The 14,813-nt window shown below is 47.3% G+C and overlaps 1 protein-coding gene across 1 annotated transcript; it reads left to right on the top strand.

The window, feature by feature from the left end:
- Positions 1–833: 833 nt before the first annotated feature.
- TEKT2 (tektin 2) lies at positions 834–13,295 on the top strand. The gene is given in 10 exon segments (XM_077837947.1): positions 834–1,127; positions 1,130–1,183; positions 6,145–6,270; positions 7,295–7,500; positions 8,437–8,580; positions 9,438–9,552; positions 10,499–10,606; positions 11,809–11,952; positions 12,270–12,349; positions 12,884–13,295. Coding segments are annotated over 10 exon segments (1,485 nt in total). The 3' UTR covers positions 13,098–13,295.
- The last annotated feature ends 1,518 nt before the right edge of the window (positions 13,296–14,813 follow it).

The following is a 14,813-nucleotide window of genomic DNA, read 5'->3' as shown; positions in this document are numbered from 1 at the left end:
CACCAAATTTCTAAATACCTAGCCTCATTTGGCGCATCTCTTGTGTGAAAGTTTTTCCATTAGAAGAACTGTCCATATTTTACTATACCGTAGTTCCATAGGAGAAGTCACATTTTTCCAATAATGTGCAATACAATAAAGAAATTAACATGTCATTCTGTTTTAAAATGTAAATCCTTCACTGGAACATTAAGTAAACAGGTCAGGGGATTTCTAGGAAACTGGCATTTTGTCATCAGATGAATGTTCTTTAGTAGCTTCCTCTCCACATGTAAGTACGTTCCCCTTTCCCTCAACCCCTCCAGCATAGCACCTCTTTAGTAGCAAAAATATGATGAATATTAACTGGAGTCAAATGCCATCTCTACAGTAATATATAATTTTGTTTTGAGCTACACAACTTGAAGATGTATATCCCCTTTTCGATACCGAGATCCACTCACCCAGATCAGTTTTTGTCCAAATCCCTATCCCAACTTTTCATCTGAGATGTTAAGAAAACAACCTTTTCAATCAAAATTGTATATATCTTAGAAATTAAACCTTTTTGTTCCAGCTTGCTCCTGGATCAACTGCTCAATGTGGTTAAAGGTCTAGATAGAGGTGTCTTGTATCCAGATTTCATAAAACATTGGATAAAGGTTGAAAATATGGGATCTTTATATTATTACATATCTCGGTGGGATTTAAAATCTGGACCCAGGAACAGCTGTCCACACTGAGTAATCTCCTTTCTTCCCCACAACAAATAGTCACTCTGGAATTTCCTAAGGTTTCTCTGTAAGTAAGCTTTTCCTGGTGCACCTGCGTGTCTGAGTTCTCTACTCTCTCAGATGATGCTCCCTTCCCCAGACTCCTCGGTAGCCTCTCTCCAACCCCACCCAGAACCTCTGAATTGCACCAGATCCCAGCTTTCCCTTTCTCCTGCAATCCCAGATCCCAAACAGCACTGGGCCTCAAGCTCTGAGGCCCTTCTCTCCTTCCATCCCCTTGTTGCTATGGCTCTCATTCCCTGTAAACAAAGAGAAAAAGCCTCTGATTGGCTCTTGGTGAGGATGGTTGCCTGGCAACCCTCCAGAGCATGCTTAGTAACCACTAATACAAAAAAAAAAAAAAAAAAAAACAACCACCCCACACAGCCAACCACTTGGCAGTGGGAGGCAGAAATTCCAGAAGGAAGGTGGTAAGTTGCTCTGACTTGATTCAGTGCGAGGAGCCAGGTGCCATGGCCTTGCTGGGGACAGGGATTCAGGAGTTGGGCTTTGTGCAGTGTGTCTGAGACTTCTCAGGCCTTGTACTTTTGCTGTACAGGTTTGTGCCTTGGTTAACAACCGAGGGGGGTGTGTGTGTGTGTGTGAGAGAGAGTCTCCCTCCCTTCTGTGTTCCTTGGCTGTAGCACTAACCTCTCAGCCCAGAAAGTGTGAAGCTTCCTCCTGCCTTTCTCTGGGGTTTTCACTGTAATGTGCTCCATATAATTTGACCCCCTCCAACCTGTCCTGCAGCTCCGAGGCCTCTGTGTGGCTTCTTCCCTTCCTTGCTCAAGGAAAAGCACAAATCCCCCGCCCCCAATATGCTTGCTTTTCATACTCGCGCAATCAGCCCCATTGGTTTTAGATAAACAAGCTGTTTGGCAGAGACCAGAAGGATTCGGCTGTGGTCTCTAAACCATGTGCTCAATGGTAGAGAGCAGAGCCAAAGCTGGCCCTCAGTGGCACATGTCCCCATAATCTTTAATGAGCTACTGCCTCCAGAGACTACAGTCCTCAGCCTGTAATGCTCCATTAACGTTTGGAGTGGGTGCCCTCTGTTCTTTGGGACCTAGAGTCTCTGCAGGCAGGCACTGCTTCCATCCAGGCTGAATATCCTGTGCAAAGAGCTGTTGTTTTTGCAGGGCTGCACCTCTGCATTGAAGAGGGTGACTACAATCCTGCTCTGCTTCTGCAAAGTAGGTGTAGCCTGAGGTCTCCTGGCCGGGCAGCCCTCTGCTTGGTGAAGCATGAGTGGAACAGACTTTATTAAACGACCTTCTGAGGGAGAATCACAGACACACATCCTGTCACCGGAGCATGTTAAATATCACAGGGAAGGTCACTGCTGGGGCTGACTGTATCCCAGGATCAGCAGCTGGGGGAGGGTGCCTGATGAGCCAAGGACGGATTGGTCCCAAGAAGGCACATTGTCAAGAGGGTATGGTTGTGGTCAGGAAGCTTGTACTGTCCTTTTCTATGCTTTCCAACCTGTAGGAGCATTCGGATGCCTGCAGCGGCCAGGGCAGCCAGTCTGCTGCTTGTTTCTCCATATCTCTGCTTTAGCAAGCTGCTGACCTTGCTGATATGGCCACACTGAGTGTGAAGCCAGGACAGAGATTTACAGTCCCAGACTGGCACATCAATGCTAACCTCATCTCTACGAATGCTGAGCGTCAGCGTTCTGCTTCCCATCAGATCAGGCAGGAAACCAGGACTCTCCGTAATGAAACTAACAACCAGGTGGGCTTCCCAGCTGCTTCACTGCCCTTTTTGTTTGTTAAAACAGGTTTTGGGGTGTGTATGGGCAGGGAGGTAGGTAGGGGGTAAAGATTTGGCTGGCTGAATGGATTGGGATGGGAAAGTTTGTCCCTTTTCAACCTTCAGATCACTGACGCGGACCTACGCCGGTAGTGATGGAGGGTTGTTGGGAAATGCTTATTTAGTGAGAAATTAGCAAAGCCGGGTGAAAATTAATCTTCCAATAAAATTAGTTGTAACTGATAAACTAATTTGATTTGGTCACGTTCTCACACATTTTGTGTTTACCTTCTGCAAACGTATTGTCAGATCGAGTTTTACCAGCAAAACTGGATTGAATATACTGGAAAGTTCTTACATTCACTTCTGATAACTTTCGCACCAGAAATCTGGTTAGAACAGCTTCTTTCATCCAGTCATGGGATAGAAGCAGTGCCATCTGACCTGTGACCAATCACAGCTGAGCAACAGAGCTTAGGTTTTGGCATCTGAATAGCAAGGCGCAGGGTGAACAAAACTTGTGTGAAATTGTCAAACTTTGAGTGAATGAATATGAGAAAATCCCAGTCTTGCTTTGTTGACTAAGGCCATATCTCTAGCACTTACGTTGGCAAAATATATGTCGCTCAGGAATGTGGAAAAAACCCCACCCCTGAGTGACCTAAGTTTTGCCGGTGTAAGTGGTAGTGTGCACAGCACCATCTTGGCAGGAGAGCTGCTCCCGCTGAAAGAGCTACCGCTGCTCATGGAGGTTTTATGATGTCGGAAGAGCTCTCTCCTATCGACATAGAGTGGGTACACAAGTCCAGCTGTGCTGCTGTAAGCTCATTAGTGTAGACATGGCCTAAGTTATTTGCTGTGATTTATCCGCTCATATCTCGTACTCGTTTATTCAGTTTTTAAAGCCAAAAGGGACCATCCCAATCATTTAGTCTGAGCTCCTTTGCTAATGACTAGAACAACTTACCTAGGGAGCTGGTGGATTCTCCATCGCTTTCAGTCTTTAAATTTGTTCCTGGGCAACAAGTATTTGCCAACGGACTCTTCAGACTGGAAGAATCCAACAGCTGGAAGTTGAAGCTAGATAAATCCACACCTGAAATAAGGTGCACGTTTTGAACAGTGAGTGTAATTAACCCTTACAAGGATTAACTAAGGGATGTGGTTGATTCTCCATCACGGTCAATTTTTAAATCGAGTAGATTTTTTAAAAATATATGATCTAGTTCAAAAGGAATTATTTTGGGGACTTTCTCTGGCCTGTGTTGTACAGGATGTCAAACTGGATGATCACAGTGGTCCCTTCTGGCCTTGGAATCTGACTGTGTAAGTCTGGGTGTCTTTCTAAAAGATCTCCTATGGATCAAACAGAAGTTACAGGCTTGATGCAGAAGTGGTTGGGGGAAGTTCTTTGCTTTGTGTGGGGCAGGAGATCAGACTGAATGATAACAATGGGACCTTCAGACCTTACTCTGTGAATCTTTGCATTGCTGGTGGGTCTTCCATGGCATTTGGACTGGAGACCCATTGGCATCATAGGTAAGAATCATATTGCTAGGCCAGGTTTCAGAGAAGCAGCCATGTTAGTCTGTATCCACAAAAAGAAAAGGAGTACTTGAGGCACCTTAGAGACTAAGAAATTTATTTGAGCATAAGCTTTTGTGAACTACAGCTCACTTTGTTGGATGCATGCATGTAGCTCACGAAAGCTTATGCTCAAATAAATTTGTTAGTCTCTAAGGTGCCACAAGTCCTCCTTTTCTTATTGATAGGCCAGTGACCCATGTTATGGCTTAGTCCCCTTCCCAGTTGGGTAGGAACCTACATAATGAAAACCACCAAACTAATTGACAACGATTGGCACACCGGTGAGAAGGTGGAAGCTCACAGCCTGAATTTAAGGCACAATAGGTTAAGGCAAAGTAACTGACATTGGGAGTTATTTATAGAGAGCAGTAAATGTGTAAAAGGCAAGAGGGATTCTGTGATAATATGATAACTGATACTCTCCTTTTCCTGCTCCTCTCTCTGCTGAAGCACAAGTCACAGTTCTTCTCCCCCGCTCCCCATAAAGGTATTAACACTGCGTTAAACCTCAGAGCTATAATATACATATCCCTGAATGCAGGTGTTAACAGTTCCCAGTCAGCTGCAAAGAGACCATTTCTTCGTAAACAAACATTTAATACACACAAAACTCTGCATTGTAAATAGTGTGTGTGGAATAATTTAGGAATAACTTTAGACAAACGCTCTTCACCAGTAAACCTGTAGAGGTTCTTTGTACAGATTTCTGCATTTTGCTGCTGTTACATATATTTCAGTGTGAGGTTTGATGTGCCCTTTTATAGGAGAGCTGGAGACAGCTCTGTGGACTCAGCAGCAGTTACAGTTCCCAAGCCAATAGTCAGCTGTCTCCTCAGTTTCCAGCTGGACTGGGAATCTGCAGCCTGTATCCCAAGTGATACAGTTACTGGGATGCAGCCTTCACAACAGATGCATCTCTTTATTTAGGTTGGCCATTAGGAAGTTTTTCCTAACTGTCAGGGTAGTTAAGCACTGGAATAAAATGCCTAGGATGGTTGTAGAATCTCTGTCACTGGGATTAAGAGCAGGTTGGACAAACACCTGTCAGGGATGGTCTAGATCAGAGCTACTCAAAGTGGTGGTCCACGGACCGGTGCTGGTCCACGAGCCATCGGCTGCTGGTCTGCGTGCATATTGGGGAAAAAAAAATTGCCAGTCCCCCACATTAGATAACTTGAGAAGCACTGCTCTAGGTAATACTTAGTCCTGCCTTTAGTGCAGGGACTGGACTAGATGACCTCACGAGGTCCCTTCCAGTTCTATCGTTCTATGATTGGTCCTGCACTGATCAGCTGCTGAATCCACAGATCTGTCTCCAACTCCTCTATTTGTAACCTTTTCCCTCTGCGCTCTGATTAGCTGAGCTGGGTGACCATGTGGAACCTGCAAAATTGCTTACCCTCAGTGGAAACCCTTGCTCTGCACTGCTTCAGAAGCAGCTACTGTGCATGTCTAATAACGGCCACGCCCTGGGCTCTTCTAAGTTGCCGGGCTTTCTGTATGCTTTTGTCCTCTCCACTGCCCCCTCCCTATCTTTGGATTTATAAAAAAAAAAAAACAAAAAACACCCACACAGGCTGCAGTATAAACATGTGGGTTATAAGTGCGAATGGCAGTTGATTAGCAGTGTCCTCTGACATGCTATTTACCTTCATCTAATGCTTCACGGTCTTTGTGTGAGTTTTTGCAACACCCTAGGGACTCTGTGAATAAATCTATCTTGGATCCCCCATTGGAATTGTTGCTTCTGGAAGACCAGCATAGTCTTGCTTCTAGAGAAGTCCTTGGTGCAATTAATAAACCACAGCTTACCGGAGGTGAAATCATACATAGGCACTGATTTTTAGGTGTACAAATATTATAATGGGGACTCTGGGTTTGATGCTCTTGTGTAGTTATTTACATTAGTGCATTAGGTGTAATATACTGTGCTACCAAAACAAATGGTAGTACTTTGCCCTGGTGAAAAATGCAGGCCCTTGTCAGCATGGTGAAATGCACTTCACAATTTCAACTAAAAAAATTGAAATGGTGTTTCTCCTAATTCCAGACACAATGGGATGAGCATGACAACAGAACACGGCTTGCTGAACGTATCGACAGTGTGAACAGATGGAAGGAGACCTTGGACAAATGCCTCACAGACACAGACACTGAAATTGATGCCTTAGCCAAAGTACGTTGGGAAGACAGATGGCTTAAACTCAACATATGCTCTTAACATGTGACTTTAAACAGCTAAGGCCCTGATTCTGCAATGAGCTGTGCATGGACCGACTCCAATGTGGGGCTTAGCACCAGCGCTCTGAGCTCAGTGCAGGATCAGGGCCTTAAATTGCTTTCAGTAAAATAAGCCCACTAGTTTCAATTCCCATCTGAATTGAGGCAGTGCACAGTGCTGTGTGTTTCAGATACTCTGCCCTCTCTTTTTCTAAAGATCTGGCGGGGGGGACATAGCAATACTTTAAACACTAAAATAAAAAAAAATAGGGAATAATAAGTGGGTTTTAAAAAATATTTATGTAGGAGCTCAACAATTTTAGGCAAGAATAATTAAAGTTGTCTTTATTTGAGACCTCTTTTAAATTAAGAAGTTTGCATCTTTTTTTACAGTTAGAATGAGGAGTTTGTGTCTCTGTATTAAGCACAGTTTTAATAAAGGCTACATCTATTTTGTGTGTTTTTCCTGTGCATTGCCAGTGGCTCACTGCGGGACCACAGGCAAGCCGCACATTCTTTTGTGCCTGTGTTTTCCCATTTGTAAAGTGGGGATCGAGCTCCCACAGCCGGGGGCCAGACTATTTGCAAAGTGCTAGGAGGTCCTTAATGAAAGGCTTAATGCCAGGGCTGTGATTAACTGGAAATGGGAAAGCATTTCTGGTCCCATAGGACTTGGTGGTCGCCAATGGGAAGAAGCCTCTCTGATCCTTTTGCTCCAAAAGTCATGTGAGATACTTGAGTATGACATTAGCTGCTAGCTGCATTGAGCTTAGCCTCTGAACTGCGGGCCCTATAGACCGCGGCAGTCAGCTGGAGCACCTTGCACCCAGTAGATTGCAGCAGTGAGCCATTCGCTACAAGGTTTAAAAGCTGCTTCCGGAGGTGGCTAGAAGGAGGCCATCGTGACGGGAACAGCCGCAAGCATTGCCCCCCAAAGGAGGGACCGCATCCCTAACCCGAGCTGGCTTTTCCCCCACCAGATGAAGGAGGCAGCGGAATGTGCGCTGCAGGCCAAGAACTTGCCCTTGGACGTGGCGATTGAGTGCTTGACGCTTCGGGAGAGCCGCCGAGCCACTGACGTGGTGAAGGACCCCGTGGAGGACGAGCTGCACAAGGAGGTGGAGGTGATCGATGGAGCCAAGAGAGATCTGCAGCAGAAAGTGAGCGAGGCCTTCGAGCAGCTCTGGTGAGTCGAGCAGCACAGCTCGGGGTGGTTCCCCCCCACGCCGGTGACTCCAAATCATCTCTCTCTGTATGGGGCTTTGGGCTAGCAGGGCGCACCCCTGCCTCCGGGCTAGCCAGCGTCCGAGCAGAGAGCATGCTCTGTGGCCACGCGGCGACGTAGGCAGTGTTACACATTGTGTCAGCATCTCATGGCGATGCCCGATAACGTCCCTTGCCAGGATGGGCCCATTAAGAATGAATGTTGGAAGTGCTGCTGGAATCATGACATTTATTAAACAAGGGGAGGGGAAGGAGTAAGTGTGGCAGATAAAAGATAGGCCTGAGTTTTTGCCTGGTGGTTTTGGGGTCCCAACTTGAGACACGTGGCAGGTACCTGATTCTCAAAAGGAGGGGCCGTCGCACTTCCTGAAAATCCAGGCATCTCATGCCCCAAAGCACGAGCCTCTTTCAAAACATTACCCTGCAGTGCCCAGCCTGCTGGGTGCTGCGTCCTTCTGGGTCACTGCCTTACAAGTCACTGCACTTCAGCCACACGTGGGCAGTTGGTTCAAGGAGCAGCTACCAAAGTAAGGGTGGTTCCCATGGAGGATCCAACGGGCCAGCCTGGTGCTATAGAATCTCATCATTCATTCATTTATTTTGTTTTTAAAAAGCCCAATCAAGTCTCTAGCCCTCATGGTTACCAAGAAAGCTCTGAAAAAGTGAACTGATTTTAGGCCAGTTGGATGGCTGGTCTGGCTCACTGTCTCTGTAGCCTCGGATGGACAAGTAGCTGTGTCCTCTCTGAGTGAATGTGTCTGGCAGCCCATGTCTGAGCCAGGTTTACGCTATCTGCTCGGTCTGCCAAGGAGAGAGATTTTCACTGGCTGTTCCACTAATACTCTTTTCAGCCTGCTGATAGTGACAAATGTAGCTTATCCTGCCCCTTCTTTGGCAGCCTCTTGCAGGAAGCACGCCAGCAGCTCAACTTTGATCACCGGGGGAAAATGGAAGCACTGGAGATAGATCGGGTCTGTTCCTCTCTCAACGTCAACTCTCCCAACATCTCGTTCAAGGTCAATCCAACCCGGGTCCCAGTTGGGTAAGGGAAAAACCAGCCTCCTTGTGGCCAAACCCAGGCTGTTTTAACATTCTTGCTGATGCTGGAAAGACTTGGGACTCTTGCTGCCTTTAGTCGAGTTTCTGGTGCCTCATGGAAATGACTGGCTCAGTTAGCAGACAGCCTGGCCTACAGTTTAAAACACCAGAGCTGGATTCAGGGCTGTCTTAGTGGCTCTGCTGCTAGCCCTGAGTGATATCAGATATGGTAGTCAGGGAAGCTAGCCCTCCATTTCTCCATACTCCCAGTGATTGTTGTTACCAATAACCTTTGGTCCTTCCCGAGCACCCTCCCTCCGCCTGAGTGTTTCAAAGCTCTTTGGGGGCACACACGAGCCTCATGACATCCTTGTGATGTAACTTGATAGCATCCCCATTTTATAGAAGGGGAAACTGAGGCACAGAGGGGGAAGTGAATTGCCCAGCAAGTCAATGGCAGACTTGTGGTGAGAACCCAGGAGATCTGCCTCCCTGTCCCCTGTTTAACCACTAGACCATGCTGGTTTCACAGTGAGGGTAATGATCAGATTACCCAAGGGATGGGGTAAATTCTCCATCTCTTGGAGCCTTTCAATCAATGTTTGGATTTCTCAGAAGATGTTGGGCTCAATGCAGGAATCCCCGGGTGGGATTCCCTGGTCTGTGTTATGCAGCAGGTCAGATGTGATGATCACAGTGGTCCCATCTGGCCCTGTAATCTGAGTCTCTTTGCAATTGTAGAAGGCTTTTCCACCTTGGCATGGAGAGGTTTCTTCCAAGCTCTCTCTTGCAGTCACTCCGCTTATTGCCCAAGGCATGAGTTTAAACAGTCTGTCCTGTTGGGCGCACTTGCCATTCTAGATCAACAACGCCTCAGCAGTGGGACCAGTTCAGCCAGTACAACGCAGACCGAGCGGAGGCGGAAATGAAAGCCTCCACTGAGCTGCGGGAAGCAATAGCCCTCACCATTGCCCAGGTAAATAAGTCACTCATCACCGATGCAGAAGCCATTGGTGCAGTTAATAGACGTTAAGCCTGGTGATGTTAAGTCATGTGGTCCCCAGCGGGGATGGCTGGGTGAAGGCAGCCTGCTTCGTGGGGATTACACTGTGCCTTTTGGGGAGGGAAGGCTTGAAAAATCCAAATCAAAATTAACCCTACAGCACCCATCTGAATAGTTCAGCCAAACTAGGCTTGGACCTGCCATGTGGTGCTACTGGTTCGTGGGAAGGGAAATTTCCTTTGCCTTTCAGATGACTGCTCTTTTCCTGAAGAGTGATTTTTTAAACAGGCAAACGTGCCTCACTATTATTCCTTGGCATCCTGAGGGTTTCGCAGCTCTCTACTGATCTCACAAGGCGTGTGCCATGCCCCAAAGAGCAGAACACACACTCAAAACGGATCTGGCATGGAGAGCGCTGTAGGAAGGATATGGGCAGAAGCGATTTTGGAAGAGAAGAGGGAGATCTGTTGAAACATTGGGGGATGTGCCAGGAGGCTGTTCCAGGCATTGGGCCCTTCTCAATAGCACCCCCTATCACTGAGTTATTGTTTCCTTCTACTCCCCCGTCTGCCTGTCTGTGCATCCGTCTCTTGTCTTTATATTTATGCTGTAAATTCTCTGGGGGCAACTGGGACTGTCTGTTGGTTCTGTGTCTGTACAGCGCCTAGCGCAGTGGGGTCCTGGCCCTGACTGGGCTTCTGGGTGTTCTGACCAGACAAATAATAACAAGCGTTGGGGTGATGAAGGGCACAGGGAGACTGTGGAGGAGCACGGGAATGGGCAGACGAAAGGTGAGGTCATGTAGGGCCCTGAAAGCGAGGGTTGTGTGTTATGGAGGGAGCAGGGTAATTGCCTTAACAGTGCAGGGGAGACACTTCCTAGAGGCACACACACGACCTTTAACCTGTTTTCCCTCTAGACAAACAACGAGCTGGAAGCTCAGCGGGTGGCCACGGAGTTCGCCTTGCGGAAGAGGATCCGGGAGTTTGAAAAAGCCTACGACGAGCTGAAATGGCAAGAGAAGAATGTAAATTTCTGGCTTGTTTCCTTCACTGTCCAGTGCCCTTGAGTGAGATTCTATCTTCAGAGCGTATCTCTTGTACGCGACACTGATGGCATGAAATGCTTCCTTGCTGCGGTTCAGCACGCTCCAGTGCAAGAGGCGTTTCTGATGGAAACCTCTTGGTACATCCACACCCTGCCACATACCTACCTGCCATGGTTCTCCCAGTGCAATGTGGGACTGCTATGGCATCTATCCCACAGTGTCCAGAATTGTTACCAGGAGCAGCTTTTGGATGACTTCCAACTGAGAGAAGACTTACACATTGGGGGAGTGTCAGCTGATCTGGTACGGCTGCATCACATGTGGCCACTTGTTCATCCTGGGGAGAAATCATAGCCCACACGGGGTCAGCGGGACCCAAGCTAAAGCCCTTGTCTCAGATGCTGTGATTGCCTGGTACAACCAGCACTTAGCAGGCAGCTGTTGTGTGTGGACGCGAGGCATCAGCTGTGTGAGCTCAAGGTGCCTCAGCTGCCGGGGCCACATTGTTGACGAGAAGCAGCTAGTATGACACCGCAGACAAGTCTAAGCCACTTAGCCCTCTCCTTGGGTTTTAGCCTTGCTATTGAAATACAAAGGAAAATTTCCCTTTTCCCAATCGATCCTGTGAAGGCAGAGAAATGGAATTGAAGGGATCACAGATAGAGGATCCGCAAACTGCTTCAGATCCAGCCCCGCTCAACACTGACTGAAAAATGTTCCTATTTGAAGCCCATTCAGTGGTGTGAGTGGAATAATTCGGTGGCTCTTGGTTCACAACACAATTGATGGTCGGTGGCATCTGCAGGCTGAGAAGCCAGTTTGGGACCTTGTATCTCACCCTGTTAACCCATCCACAGCAGCCCTGAGACAGCCACAGCATGCCTTGCCTGATTGGGTGGAAACTGGATTTTTAAGCAGTGATGACTGGTCCACATAAACTGATCAAGCTGCATTTAACCCTATTTGAGCAGAAGCCCTTTAGTCCTTGTTTAAAAACCATTTCCAGCCTGGTAAAACCGCAGAAAGGCTGGAGCCTTCTTGAGCGCAGCTGGTTCCTATCTAGATCTCATGGGAATTTCCAGAGTACCCACAAGCCAGTCTTTGAGTGCACCCTTACTAAACTGGACAGCTGGAAGTGCATGATGATAACAATCCCTTGTGCTGTGTGTGTTAATCCTCAGACCTTGGAGGAAATTGCTGAGATGGAAGAGGACATCCGACGCCTCGAGGAAGATCTCAGGAAGAAAATGTGGGATCTGAAACTCGCGCACACTCGCCTGGAGACCCGGACTTACCGCCCCAACATGGAGCTGTGTCGGGATCAGGTACAGATGAGCCTGTAGGCTGGGGGTGGGGTGGGATGGATACTAACCTGGCATGCCCATTGTCCATGAGGGATTTGAGGTTGAGGGTGGAACCCTAGATAGAGCTGCTATGGCTCCGAAATGATCAGACACCTTTAGATGCGGACTGAATGGAGACTAAAAGATGAATAAAAAGGAATCCACTATACTGTGTGAGTTAAAGCATCGAAAGAAAGGGGGGAGGTGGGCTAAGGGAAGGGGAACTTAGGGGAACCAGAGCAACTAACAAAAACCAGTACCAGCGGTACTAACCCTTATGTCCTGTCCCTGACTTGTAGGTGCAGTATGGGTTAACTGATGAGGTCCATCAGCTGGAAGGCACCATCGCTGCCCTGAAGCAGAAGCTTGCACAGTCACAGTATGTTTCTATGTGGTTTGGGAGTTACGCATCCAAGGAAGAATAATGACATTAACAGGCACGAGAAGGCTTTGTAACGTTCCTAGCAGGGGGCGCTGCAGGTCAGAAATAGGGTGCCTTGTTAGAGCTGTGTGGGAAGCTCCAGATTGGACAGCAGGGGGCGCTGCAGGTCAGGATTGGCAGAGCTGGTATGGGGTGGTGAGACTACACTTAGAAAATTATCGAAAGGTGGGGGGAAATTGGGGAAATAGAAATGCTGCCTGGGGTTCGTGTTGGATTCCCATCACCGCGTCTCTTGGATGCTGCATTCCAGCAGCAGCAGCCTGTGGGCTTGCTATTAAAGAGACCTGAGCAATAAAGTACAATGTGTCAGGAGCTTCCCCTGCAGCTCTGGTGTGCGTGAGCTTGAAGGCAAAAGCTGTGCTGGTTTTTGTTGTGGTGAGAAAGCAGAGACTGATTAATTGTCATCAACGCCAGGAGGCAAGTTCAGTGGCACAGATGCAGCCCTGACTCCTTAACTTTTGCTTTTCCCAGGGATGCCCTAGACGCTCTCTATAAACACCTGTACCGCATCCAAACAGATACGAGCTACAAAGCTAACTCCCTGATGCTGGACAACAAGTGCATGGACAGCAGAAGAAAACTCACAGTCCCCGCTGAGAAATTTGTGCCAGAGGTTGACACCTTCAACCGAACCACTAACCGTACCCTCTCACCGCTGAAGAGCAGGCAGCTGGAGCTGGCTTAATCCACTGGGACAGCATTGGGCAAAGGAGTCACTCTGAAGATAAAACTCCTAGAGACTCAGTTCCATACCAAGGAAAGCTGACATCTGTCTCGTGTTAGAACAATGTTATTCTCCTGCCCCCAAAGTTGTTTTATAACTGTCTGTCCCCTGCATGATTTGTATAGCTTCTTGCACTCCAAGGAGCATTATAAATAATAAAGTCTGTCCCCAAGAGCACTTGTCATCTGACAGCATTGGAAGCATTTTACGATGATTGAATCCATGTAGGCTGTCTAGGGTTTTAAATCCTTTAAAGTGCGGGGCTGTGCTCTGAAAAGGAACTGTGTAACAGTGGCACCTCTCCAGATCATCTTGTGACGATCTTGTGCTGATAGATTCAGATCTGCCTGCCTTAATGTTTAAAATAACATTGTGGGGTTTTTGTCTCCTTCTCTTAGCCCTGCAGAGCCAACACTGCTACGAACGAGGGAGCTGGAGTCCACTCTGGCTCTTGTGGCAACAGCCTTGTTAACCTAAGAGCAAGTTCCATAGTCGCTATGGGCCCTTAGTTGTTGTGTGTGTCCCAGCAGTGCTCACTCACCATATGCTAGGTCCTGTCTACACACCCAAAAATACAAAGTTGCTGTGCCAGAGAGCTTGCAATCTAAACTTGTTATGCGTGTGAAATTGGGATCAGCATTTGGCCTGCCGCCTTGTCTGTCTCTGGCTCATTCTTTATCACCAGCATTAAATGTGTTTATGGTGTGCAGATGCTACAGCCGTGGGCCCTGTAGAAAGGAACCCAGCTTGATTTCCAGATGTCAAGGTGAGTTTGCAGGACCGGAATTCAGGGGAAACCCAACATCTTCATACCTGTCAACTAGGGATCAACTTAGGCAGGTTCATGGCATGTCTACCAGCCTGGGATTTTTCATAGTGGCTGCTGTCTTCCGCTCTAGAATCTAAGCATTCAGTTTATTAAAAAGTCCTGTCTACTCTGGGGTTTCTAGCCACAGTCTGGGGGTTATGCAAATCCTTCGTGTAACAGTGTAGGTATAGGTTTCAGAGTAGCAGCCGTATTAGTCTGTATTCGCAAAAAGAAAAGGAGGACTTGTGGCACCTTAGAGACAAACAAATTTATTTGAGCATAAGCTTTCGTGAGCTGCAGCTCAGTTCATCGGATGCATTCAGGTATAGTATTGTAAAGAGGCACTTGTACTATGCCTCGGTTAGGCATTTGCACTACAGTAGCTATACTGGTGGCTAAAAACCCGGGCTAGACACAGCGTCAGTAGAGTCCTTGGGGTAGCGTAGGAAACCTGCTATCAGGGACCCAGCTATAAACTAATGTAATGTTTCAGAGTAGCAGCCGTGTTAGTCTGTATCAGCAAAAATAACGAGGAGCCCTTGTGGCACCTTAGAGACTAACAAATTTATTTGGGCATAAGCTTTCGTGGCTTAAAACCCACTTTGTCAGATGCATGGAATGAAAATACAGGAGCAGGTATAAATATACGAAAGGATGGGGGGTCAAGTGGAAACGGGGAAAGTGTGAGGTCAGTCTAACAAGATAAATCAATTAACAAGGGAGGAAAAATAAATTTTGAAGTAACAGTAAGGAAAAATTAGTATTGGGGAAATTAAATCTAGGTTTTGTAATGACCCAACCACTTCAAAAGTTATTTTTCCTCCCTTGGTATCCTGCTGTTAATTGATTTATCTCATTAGACTGACCTC

The sequence above is a fragment of the Eretmochelys imbricata genome, chromosome 19 (assembly GCF_965152235.1).
Source record: "Eretmochelys imbricata isolate rEreImb1 chromosome 19, rEreImb1.hap1, whole genome shotgun sequence".
Lineage (NCBI taxonomy): Eukaryota > Metazoa > Chordata > Testudines > Cheloniidae > Eretmochelys > Eretmochelys imbricata.
This window is presented reverse-complemented; position numbering and strand designations above follow the sequence as displayed.